The 11,754-nt window shown below is 26.6% G+C and overlaps 1 protein-coding gene across 1 annotated transcript; it reads right to left on the reverse strand.

The window, feature by feature from the left end:
- Window positions 1-2,833: 2,833 nt before the first annotated feature.
- Window positions 2,834-11,182, reverse strand: LOC145845949 (EF-hand domain-containing family member B-like). Its single transcript, XM_082952923.1, has 11 exons — window positions 11,063-11,182; window positions 9,409-9,558; window positions 8,473-8,653; window positions 7,546-7,675; window positions 6,821-6,925; window positions 6,279-6,362; window positions 5,519-5,741; window positions 4,845-5,031; window positions 4,204-4,357; window positions 3,450-3,573; window positions 2,834-3,120 (listed from the first exon to the last, which is right to left on the reverse strand). Exons 1-11 carry the CDS (start codon window positions 11,174-11,176, stop codon window positions 2,959-2,961), a joined length of 1,614 nt encoding a protein of 537 aa, XP_082809049.1. The 5' UTR covers window positions 11,177-11,182; the 3' UTR covers window positions 2,834-2,958.
- Between the last annotated feature and the right edge of the window lie 572 nt (window positions 11,183-11,754).

An 11,754-nucleotide genomic window follows, 5' to 3' on the forward strand; every position in this document is an offset into this window, starting at 1 on the left:
ATCAAGAAAAATTAATAAATAAAGATAAATTAATTAGATTAAAAACAAAAACGGTAAGGGTTATGGGTAACAATGACAAAAAATACTAATAAATTACTTAATAAGAAAAATATTGAAAGTTACCGACCGATGGTAAGCGCGAAGGCCGAGAGGCAACAGTGATAATAAAAAAAAATAAAAAATTTAATTAGTATAATAAAAGTAAATTTAAAATTAATAAAAAAATTAAAAATTATAGTAAATAAAAAATTAAATTTTTGCAAAATACTCTCCATACAAAACTGTCTGCCTGTTCAAAAATGTCCCATCAAGCAAAAGTGTTTTCGTATAATTTCGTCTTTATGGAATTAAATCCTCTCTTTAAAAATTGTCTTTGTTTAAAAGTATCTTCGTGTAAATTTGATACGTTCCCGTTTTTTTATATATACTAATATTATAAAACTACTAACAACTATTTCCTAAAGTGTGGAACTTAATTATTTTTGTAATTTTAACCTTATTTAAATGTTTTGTAAAAATAATATTCTTCAAAAAATGAAATTATTTGTACTGTCCTAGACTTGACATTAAATTGTTAAGATGTACTACTCGATATTTAAAAGTTTTTTTTGTACACTAAGTCCTTAGGCTAAACTTTTTGAGCGTATTTTTTGTCGTTCAATAAACAATACTATATACGACAGTTTATGATTTTAGAAATTGGTGGATATTAGTCAACTTGTGAAAAAAGTGAAATTGGGGTGTTAGGTCTATGTAAGCTCAGTGTTAGGGAAACGGGTCAAAATTACACGAAGACAAAATTGCACGAGGGGAGTAAATTGCACGAAGACAAAATTGCACAAATGCACTAAATTACATAAAGACAAATTTGCATCAAGGGTTTATTTTGTATGAGATTAAAAAAAATTGAAAAAATATATATGAAAAAAAAAACTAAGAGATAAAAGAAAGATACTGACTGAAGGTAAGGGTTAGGGGTAACAGTGATATAAAAACTAGAACATTTAAACAATTTATAATAATAATTATTAATAAAAACAAGAAAATGAATAAATTTTAACAAATAAATTAAAATAAAAAATAAAAAGTTACCGACCGAGGGTAGCAGTGAAAGTGAAATATAATAAACAAAAAAAACTAAATTAATAAGAAAAAAAAACTAAAATTTATAAAAAGTTCAAAAAAGAATAAAAACTTCAACCCGTGCAAAAGTATATTCGAGCAATTTGGTCCCCTAATGCAATTTTGTACGTTCGTGTAAATTTGACAGCTACCCCAGTGTTAGGGCTGTTATTATTCCTAGTAAATATAAATTACTTACAGAATAACACTAGTCTTAGTATCCTAATCTCTGCAGATGATACAATGCTATACAAAATAATCACAAAAAACACATACTTAAATGGTGGTTGAAGCTTTAATACAAAACTAAAAAGGTATCAGTTCGGCTTGAAGGAAACAAACTTAAATTAAATTTTAATAAAACCAGAAACATGATTGTACATCAATCAAAAATAGTTTTTGGAACAATATAGATCTTACTCTTAAAACAGGTAAAAGAGCTATAACAAACACAAATAGCTATAAATATTTAGGAATAACTATAGACAGAAATTAAAAATAGTCAAAACACATAAAAACTATGAAACAAAATTACAAAAAACATTTGGTGTATAATATAAAACGAGACACTTTTTAAAAGAGAAAGAATTATATTTGATTTTTGATTCTTTGGTTATGAGCAATGTTAGATATGGCTTGTTGTTCTAGGGAAGAGCAACTAAAACATGTCTAAATGGTATTAATGTTCTCATAAATTACACTTAGATGCATACAAAAAAAGAAATATGATGATCGTGTAAGAGAATAAATTACTCAGAAAAAGGTATTATATTTGATCTTTGATTCTTTGGTTATGAGCAATGTTAGATATGGCTTGTTGTTCTAGGGAAGATCAACTAAAAAATGTATAAATGGTATTAATGTTCTCATAAATTACACTTAGATGCATACAAAGTAAGAAATATGATGATCGTGTAAGAGAATAAAATACTCAGAAAAAGGTATTATATGTTGAAAGTAAGTACCTAAATGAACTATGTTTATTTATGTTTATGTTTGACATTAACTTGTTACCAGCTAACTTTAATGATTACTCTAAAAGTGTAAAAAATGCCCAAAGTTATCATACAAAGTCTTCAGAAAAAAATGTTTTCCTACCTAGGTTCAACAGCAAAATAGGTCATAAATCGCTATTCTACCAAGCAAGTAAGTTATGGACTAAGCTATCATTATGTTAAGAAATTTATTTGCATCAAGGGTTTATTTTGTATGAGATTAAAAAAAAATAGAAAAATATATTTGAAAAAAAAACTAAAAGACGAAAAAAAGATACTGACTAAAGGTAAGGGAACAAAGTCATTTTGAAAAGTCACATAGCTAAAAACTACAAAATAAAAACAACGTTCATAGTTTAAATTTATTAGCAAATTGACAAATTCTGAAGAATAATCAAAACTTGATGAGAAAGAACGTTTAAACGAAAAACGTAATCAGTTTACAGTGATAAGTAATGTAACAGTGAGGTTGTAAGAATAATAAGGAAATTAATCTTTTTAACTTAACGTAAATAAACAAACATAACAACTTTGTAAACAAAACTTATAGTAGATAATGTTAAAATCCTTTTAAGGCAAAAGTGAATATAAAATCCATTAGAATCAAGTATTTTAGATAATCATGATTAAATATCTATTATCATTTGCATACAAACAACTGAAAAACAAAACATTTTAAAAACTTAAAAAAGTATTCTCTTTAACAAAAATTAATATGCTTATATCTTTATAGTTTAACTTTTGAATTTATAAGTTTATAGTTTAAATGCTCAAAGTTGAAGTATATATTAAAAAACAAGTCATTATCACCACATTAAGAAATAAAAAATATTACAGTTAATCAAAAAGATCTGATGAATGCTGATTGGTTGTCGTCAAGCGCCCCTCTAAACGTTTCCACGGAAACCTGGTGGTTGCTACGGGGATCGTTGCCAAGCGCCCTCCTCCAAGCCTCCTGGAAACTTTCCTCCGACATTTGAATTCCCTTGAATATTTGCTTGATCTGTTTGAAAGTTACAAAGAAGAGTTTTAAGAAATATGTACTTGTAAAACCGCTTGTATGTGAATATTTGTAAAATAATAAGAAAATGGTTGTTTTATTTAATACTAAAGTTATGTAACTATATATATTCATTGAAATGAAGCGTAACATTATTTTAACTGCATACAAATTTCAATTAAGTTAATTTGTTAATAAGTTGAAAAATTAATAGGTATAAATATCCACAACTTACTAAAAATTACATTTTTTTTAATTAAACTGAAAGTTTAAATAATTACAACCACTAACATATAAAAGAATAGTATTTAAATAAAATGACCAATTTTTACCTCATCTTGAGTTCTTGGCAAAAAGAAGTCTTTCTCAGTGAGTCCGTATGAAGAATACAGAGACGGACTCACCAATCCCAAACATGATGACTCGTCTCCGTAGTTTTTATTGTCACTGACCCGCCTGTTATGTAAAATAAGAATGAAAAAAAAAATATAAAATTGAAGTTAATTTTGTAGAATGTACTTTGTATTGAGATAACTTTTTGTAGTAATATGTATAAACAAAACAGGAAGTGTAAATAAAATTATGTTTATAATATCTATTTTCCAAGTAACTTAAAAAAATTATAAAATACAAATTAAGCTTTAGTGATTATTTTGGATAACATTTTTTAACAGATTTATTAAGATAGGATTGAAATATAAAAAAACCACGTTAAAAATATTTTGATAAAAATTCTTGAAATGTAAATAATATGCATTTTAAACTATAGCAATATGTTCCATTCTCTTGATGCATGTTTCATGACATTTACATACGAATTATTAGATTTTTAAATCTTTTCAGAACATAGTAAAATAATGTTTCACTCAGTGATTTTTTAAGATTAGTAGGATGGTCAATTACAAGTATACTTTTATTTAAAATAAATTATTTTTGAAAAATAAACCTGACACCTTTGCATCAGAGTGTCTTCCAGAATACTTTAGAACTTATTCTACCAATTTAATACAAGAGGATTTAAACGTTTTTAATTTACTAAAGTAGTTTTAGTTTCTTAATTTCATGTTAAAAAACTCAACAATTTACTTTAATGTAGGTGCGGCAAGATCTGTTCTGATGGTTGGAACTCCGTAAATTCTGAAACTTTTCGTGTTCATGCTGTGCATAGCGCCCACTACCGACGATGACGTTTTGTGGCGAGTCACCGATTCGTCAACCTGCTTCACTAGAGTTGGTGCTTCTATGAAGTTTGATAATAAAATGTAAATATGATAGTCTGCATAAGAATTTTTTTTAGATTTACTGTAAAATAACTACGACAGCTACAGTTAATGAACTGTACGCTAGTGATTAATTTTATAAATCAGTTAAACACAAACAAAATTTTAACATACAACCTTATTTTTTTAATCAGCAGCTAAACATATACAAAGTGTGTTTTAGTTGCTTAAGGTAGTCTTTTTGTATGATAGGTAAAATAGCTTCTTATACCAAACTATTTGTTTTCAAAAATTGAATTAAATGAAATCGATTGAAACACTTCGTTTTTTCTGTTTGTATTAAAATCATTAGTTTGCACTTTACAAAAAAATTTGAAATAAACTGTTTATACTTTAGCTTTGATTATGTGATACTTCTCTATTTTAAATCAAAATATTTGTTGGTACTTCGAAATCTCTTTTTATTTTCCTAACAAAACATTTATTGTATTACGTAAAACACCAAACCTTTTTCGTTCTCATCGGGCATCTTGTCTTTCCAGTTTAAAAAGTTTGCGAACTTGACGTAGTCTATTGTGACGTCGTCATTCGCGCAGTACGACATCACTAATTGCAAAATGACGTCATCGACTGGTAGGTTGAGCTGCTGGCAAACTTCGCGCAACTCGTCAACGTCTATGACGTCATCACCGTTCTGTTGGTAATGTTTCAACTAGTAGATAAACATTAGTAAATTAAGATAAAGTTTTGATACAAACAAGGTTTTCCCAAAATATGCAATATTTTGGTATCATGGGGCGTTAATAAGAAAAATGGCAAAAAATTAAGTAGGTATTTCTTCAAGAAAGGGGCGATACTTAATAAACTAAGGAGGTTATTTTCAAATTTCTACCAAGAAGGCGTTTATGAAAATGAGTTTAGAAACCTTACCTAACTCAGTTTTTTTATACTAATCAAACAAATTTAACAAGTAAAGTAGAGCTCAAAGGCTTGCTTCAGTTTGTCAAAATTGTAAAAGTAAATTATCATAAAAATTAAAAAAAAAAAAAACTAAATAACTCTATCACAGAACTTACATGTTTTTTTCTAATTTTTCAAATTGGTAATTGACAAAAAAAAACTAAGATACTATTTTTAACTAATATGTCGACAATCTGTCAACAAAGTAAACAAGTCCCCACCCTATCATAAAACTTGAACGCTTGCTTCAACTTGTCGAAATTGTGGTAGTTGCACTTCTTCAGATGCTGCCTGACCGCGTGCACCAGCGACCTCTGGTGGTCGCAACCCCTCAGGTACTTCCCCTCAACCCTGTTGTGCATGAGGTCACCGGCGCCATATTCGTCAGGTCGGTGCATCGCTCCGAAAACGTGGTCTGATGGCAGGTTTCGGAGGTGTTTGTTGCTGATTGGATAGAATATTATTTAGTGTAAATGATAATTAAATATGATGGAAATTCTTTAATTAATTATTATATTTAATATAAAATTTTTTTTAAGACTTTTGCGTATTTAAAAGTAAAAGTAAGATGTTTTTCAAGCAATTATACTTAAGAAAAGTTTTTGAAGTGTTATAGCTGTGGGAAAAAGTCAGTGAGTTTGTACGAAAAATATTAATAAATTTTTTTTCGGAAATTTTTTGTGTGTTTATCATTGCTTATGTTTTATGTAGTAATTTTAGTTAAATGAAATGAAAATTTGTCAGTAGTTAAAAAGAACAAAGCGGTATCTGGTATGTTTGTTGCTGTAAACAATTGTTGTAATTTAATTGAGTCTAAATGTAAATTAAAAACATCAAAGTTTGCTTTAAATAAGGCTTTCGATTTATTTGTTGTTGTAGTAAAAAAGCATTCTGTAATACTTAGTTTAGGTATAAAGTTAGAAATATTTGAAAAATTGTACTAGTTTCAAAAAAAACAACTGTTTTTTTGCAGTTACTTACGGATCAAGTCCTTTTCCTAGTTTATGTTGAGTTCTTTCTCGAAATTTTTCCAAAATTTCACACACTACTTTGGCGTCTTCGTTTCTATTTAAAAAATTATATGTTAGTTACTGCAAGTTAATCAAATAATCCACTATCTTGTTTATGTTTATCAAAAAAAAAAACTATTTAAGAACTTTAACTATTTAAAAACTTAAATATTTCTATTAGTTTATTGTAGTTCTTATCAAAGTTCTTGTTATGTTTGGTTTTTGTTTGACCATAAATTAAGACTTTAATATAACAGGACAATTCAAATAAAATATGTTTAAAAATAGTTTTTATTTACTACATAACTAGGTGGTTTAAAAAAGATTTTTATTGTATTTAAATGAAAGTTATAAAAATAAAGTTAGAAGGTTTAGAACTTTTAACAAAATTTTATAATTTGATTACTAGCAGCACAATAGACTAAGAAGACTAGTATGGAAAATTAAAAAAAGGAACAAAAACATATGACAAATTACTGTATAAGAAAAACGAACAAATATAAAACCACTAACTCATTTAATATCCATTTCAAAGACTTCATAGTCAGTATTCCATCATTACTATGTGGAGTTTCTAAACCGAATGTTGTATCTATTGGTACTTTTGACCAGTCATACCTAATAATGTATTTAGTTATAATTTAAACTTTGAAAGAAACAGAATTTTGTAACGAAAGTCATACTCATTTTGTTAAACTACTGTTTTGAAAAAAGTTAACTATTCATAAGATGGGGAATAAACGATTGACTTTAACTTTTTACAACGGGATTAATATAAAAGAATGTGTAGAAACTGAAATAACTGCCAAAGCTAGGGTACTTTTTACCAATCATGCTTTAACATACACTATGTGTATTATTAACAGTTACTTGAAGTTATAAACTAAGATTTACATTTATAGATCTGTATAGGTTCATATATCTTATATATTAAAATATTAAAAACTTATTTATAAAAGGTTTGTTCTAAGATTTTTAGGTTATTTCCTGGTACTGTCAGTACTTTACGTTTTATACAAGAAAAAAAAATCAAAAACACTGTTTAAATTTCATAAAATTGAACTGTGGAAATATTGAAAATTGACAGCATATTGAATTTAGTGTATTCGTAAAGATTTTTAAATACTGAAATAACTGAAAGTTAAAGAAAAATGTTCAAAAATAATCTAAGCTTTATATTAGACTATTAAAAAATTTGATCAATACTTTTCTACATAACATTACAAATGAGAATAAACTTTCTATCAGGATGTTCTCCCACGTAATAATCATGGTGTGTTATGACGTAATTGTCGTGTGCTTTCTCTTCTTCCTCGCTAATTTGTTTCTGAGTTTTGTCAGGATTCACACATTCCGCTACCGTTCCGTCTGAAATTTCGGTTGATCGGAATTATTGAGTTTTAAAAACAGAATATCTTCAATTCCCATAACACTAAATGCGAAAATTGTTTACCGACCAATATTAAAGATTAGGGGTAACAGTGATAGTTAAAAATTTATTTATAGTAAAAATGAATAATAGAGTATAAATTTGGGTGGGAATTATGCGCGGGAGGGAGTTGTTCGCGGGTTGAAGTTGTGTACCGGATAAGAAGACTTTTTACTAGCTTCACTGGCTTTAATACGGTACTATGTTGAATAGATTAAACAAAGTCAACAACAGTTTAATTTTGTAAATTGAAAATTTGATTAATATTTTAATTAAATAAACAATGTATAAGTAATTAGTTCATACTAAAAGTTGCTTACAATTTAAGAAAAATCAAACAAACAAAACTTATCTTAATCGCTGAGTTATAAAAATTAAAAAAAGTTTTACATTTTTTGTAGCAGTGATAAAAAACAAACTAAAAAACAAATATACCTAAAAGTTTAATACATATTTGTAGCTATTAGCATAATAAAAAACATTTATGTTTATTCTTTTAAAAATTTATTTTGCAAACTAATACAAAATCTTAAAACCAAAACATATAATAAAAAACATTCATATTAGAAACTACACTCGTAACCTTCATTCAAAAGATGTGGGAGTAAAAATGAATAGCATATTTATAAATTTTACAAAATTGACATTTAAATAACGATTAAAATATGTGATGAGTTAAGTCATAAAAATGTATTTTATATAAATTTAAACTAAAACTTATCGCAAAAAATCAAACCATATTCAGTGGTTATGCCAAACACATTTGTTTTATCGAAATCATCAGGTACGTGTCTCAGCAGGTCTTTCCTCGATCTTCCGAGCGGTCCGTCCTTCCTGCTCTGGTAAATCGACTCCTTGTGGTCCTCGAGTTTTTTGTTGAACCCTGATTGCGTTGGCGGTCGAATCAAATCGCTCAACTGTAAGTGTAAAAGTAGATAACTGAAAAAAAAATGCTTTAACAAATTTGATAAAGTAATTATAGTTTTTGATGAAAAAAAAATTGGTATAAAACATTTATTGAATTTTGCTGAACCTTTTTATGTAACAGCAAAAGTTTCATGCTTTTAAAGATATTCACATACTGTGAAAAAGATTGTATTAACTAGCATTTTAAATTTATAGTTTTAAAACTAAATAAAACTTTAATATTATGTTTTAAAGTATGTTTTGAAATAAAAATCCTAAAAAATATTGCTAAAATCACATGCACTTTAGAGGTAAAACTTTTTTGTGTTATAAAAAAAATGCTTACAAAATATATTTTCTATAAAACTTAAGCAAGAAAAAAGATTAAAACCTTATTTTAAAATACAAACAAATGTCACAAATAAATGTAAATTTATTATACTTGATCAGTAGAAGTAATCTCTTTAAAAAATCAAAATAAAACTTACAGTTTTTGAAACTGGTTTCTATCAGTGTCAAAAATTTATGAAGCATTTTTGTGATAGTTAGATATTTTAAACACCTTTTAAAAACACCTAACTTTGTTTTTGAATTAAAATGTTTTTGATTATTGTTGAGTTAAAACATTGCGCATGTGTAAACATGATGAAATCAGACGTGTAACAATGCAGCTATTCTAATGCATTGACAACTAATTTGATACTAATTTATTAATTACAATAAGTGATACACAATGTTTTGTTTAAAAGTATAAATTTGTGCAAACCTTCACTGAACCCTTGGAAGAGACACCGTGGTACAGTTTGGAATAGTTGTCCGCATCTCCATACTTTCCATAATGCACACTCTGCTGCCCCACCTTCGGTCTCTCTGCGTTCGTGTTGAGAAATTTCTGTATCACCTCTGGCGCTTCATCCTTCAATTCAATGTAATTAAAAACAAAAATATGCAAGTATATGTGAGAAAAATGGGTGCACGACTATTCAAATTCGGACAATTCAAATTCCGACAATTCAAATTCTTAATTAAAATTTGAAAGGGCCACAACTATAAAATTAATGTATAATATGTCAAATATAAAAAACATATATGTAGGTTCTATTGATATCAACAAGCCATTTTTTTCTTTATGTAAAATATTAAGTATTTTTCGAGATATGGCTTGAATAAAGTAAAAAGAACATAGTTATTTTTAGTATTTTTATAATATATTTAGAAGTATTGAAAATTTTGCAAAAAAGAAAATGAGGCTTGTAGATTTCAATAAGATCAACATATGTATTTTTATTTTTTTCAAGTTTATATTACTTTTTGAGAAAAAGGTCATTTAAATATATTTTTAACAATTTGAATTGTCGGAATTTTAATTGTACAAATTTGAATTGTCATGTAACCGAGAAAAATAATTGAAAGTCTTAATAAGTTTTTTAACAACCTTAAACTGAATAAAATTTTACGTGGAGTGCTTCGTCTTTTAGTTTAGTATTTTATTTAATGTCAAGGAAAAAAATATTCATGTTTAAGTTAATCAATTTTTTTAATTTATTCTCATACGCACATAAACTAAATGAGTTATATACTTTAGGAGGGGAAGGGTAAATATGCACGAAGACACTTTTACACAAAGGGTAAAATATCCACCAAGGTTTATTTTTTCATGAATGGTCACTCTGCACGAAAACATTTTTGCAGGAAGATTCATTTTTTCACAAGAGTAAAAGATATAAAAACATATAACAGTTATTTAAAAAAAATGATAATATAAAAAAAAAATTACACCGACCGAGGGTAAACATTAGGGATAACAAAAATAGTAAAAAAGGAATATATCTAAAAATTAAAAAAAATAATAAAGATATAAAACTTTCACGCCTTGCAAAAGTGACCCCTCATGAAAAGGTGTCACTTTGTGCATATTTGACACTTACCAACTTCAGGAATAGAATAAAAATAAAAAACTTAAACAGATTGAAATGATAAACATCTTAAGTAGTTTAATTGTGTTAAATTTTGTTTTTAGTAGTGTTTAAGTTCAAAAGCAATAGTTGACTATAAAATTAAAAAAAAAAAAACAATAAAATAATTATCTCACTAGTCTATTTTAATTGAATAAGTTTTTAGAGTTTCAAGCTTTTCATTTAATGATAAATATTTTATAAACTAATTAAAAAATAACATTTTTACTATTATTTTATAGTTTTAGAAAAAATTAAAAAACTTTTATTTAAATTAGTGAAGACCATGTTCTATTGTGTCATTAAAAAGAGTTTAAACTTTTAGTTAAGATCTTAACTTTCTGTTTTTTTGCTGTTTCACTAAAGGTAAAATAACAACTATTGTAAATTAAAAAAATAATTTTTATGATAAATTTTTATATCCAACAAACGTTTTAAAGTATGAATACTTAAAACTGAACTCACGTTTAATGGGTGGCTTCTGATGATTTCAGCAGCGCTGCCACCTTGATCAAACAGTTTTCCTGCAGCTTTCTGATCAGGAGTGGTATCTCTGAACTTTCCGCTGTTGCTTAGCATTGTTAAAACATACCTGGGAAATACTATACTTTTGCTGTTGACTTTTTTATGGTAAAATTTGGATAACAAACATATTATTATTTTAAGGATTATGAAAAAAGGAAATAATTGATTCATTTTAATAAATTTTAAATGCCTCCATTAAATTTGTACTATTTTTGTGTGTTTCAAATCATATTAGTTTTGAAATCTTATGATTAGGGAAAAGGAATTTTGTAGATAACCATTTTGTTTATTTTAGTTTTGATATTTTTAGGCTTGTTTGAGTTTAAATTATTGTGATAAAATTAATTTCCTAGTTTTTATATAGTAAGACATAGTTTATATTTATTTTTATAAACAATTAAAGTATTTCAAATGTGACTGCTAAACAAAGTCTGTGTTATGTTAGCAAAGTTACATTTTACTGTTGAGCAGTTTACTTGAAAAAAACTATTAAATTTCTATCTTTATTAAATTCTACAGATGTATGCTAACAAAATATGTTTGCCCAACAAATAAAATGGTTTCATTTAAAGAGTTCAAAAACTTTACTTAAAAACTAGAAGTTTTGATTATTAGTACTTATAAAAGTTTTC

This window comes from Thalia democratica, unplaced genomic scaffold (genome assembly GCF_965202585.1).
Source record: "Thalia democratica unplaced genomic scaffold, ktThaDemo2.hap1.1 HAP1_SCAFFOLD_214, whole genome shotgun sequence".
NCBI classification, from domain to species: domain Eukaryota; kingdom Metazoa; phylum Chordata; class Thaliacea; order Salpida; family Salpidae; genus Thalia; species Thalia democratica.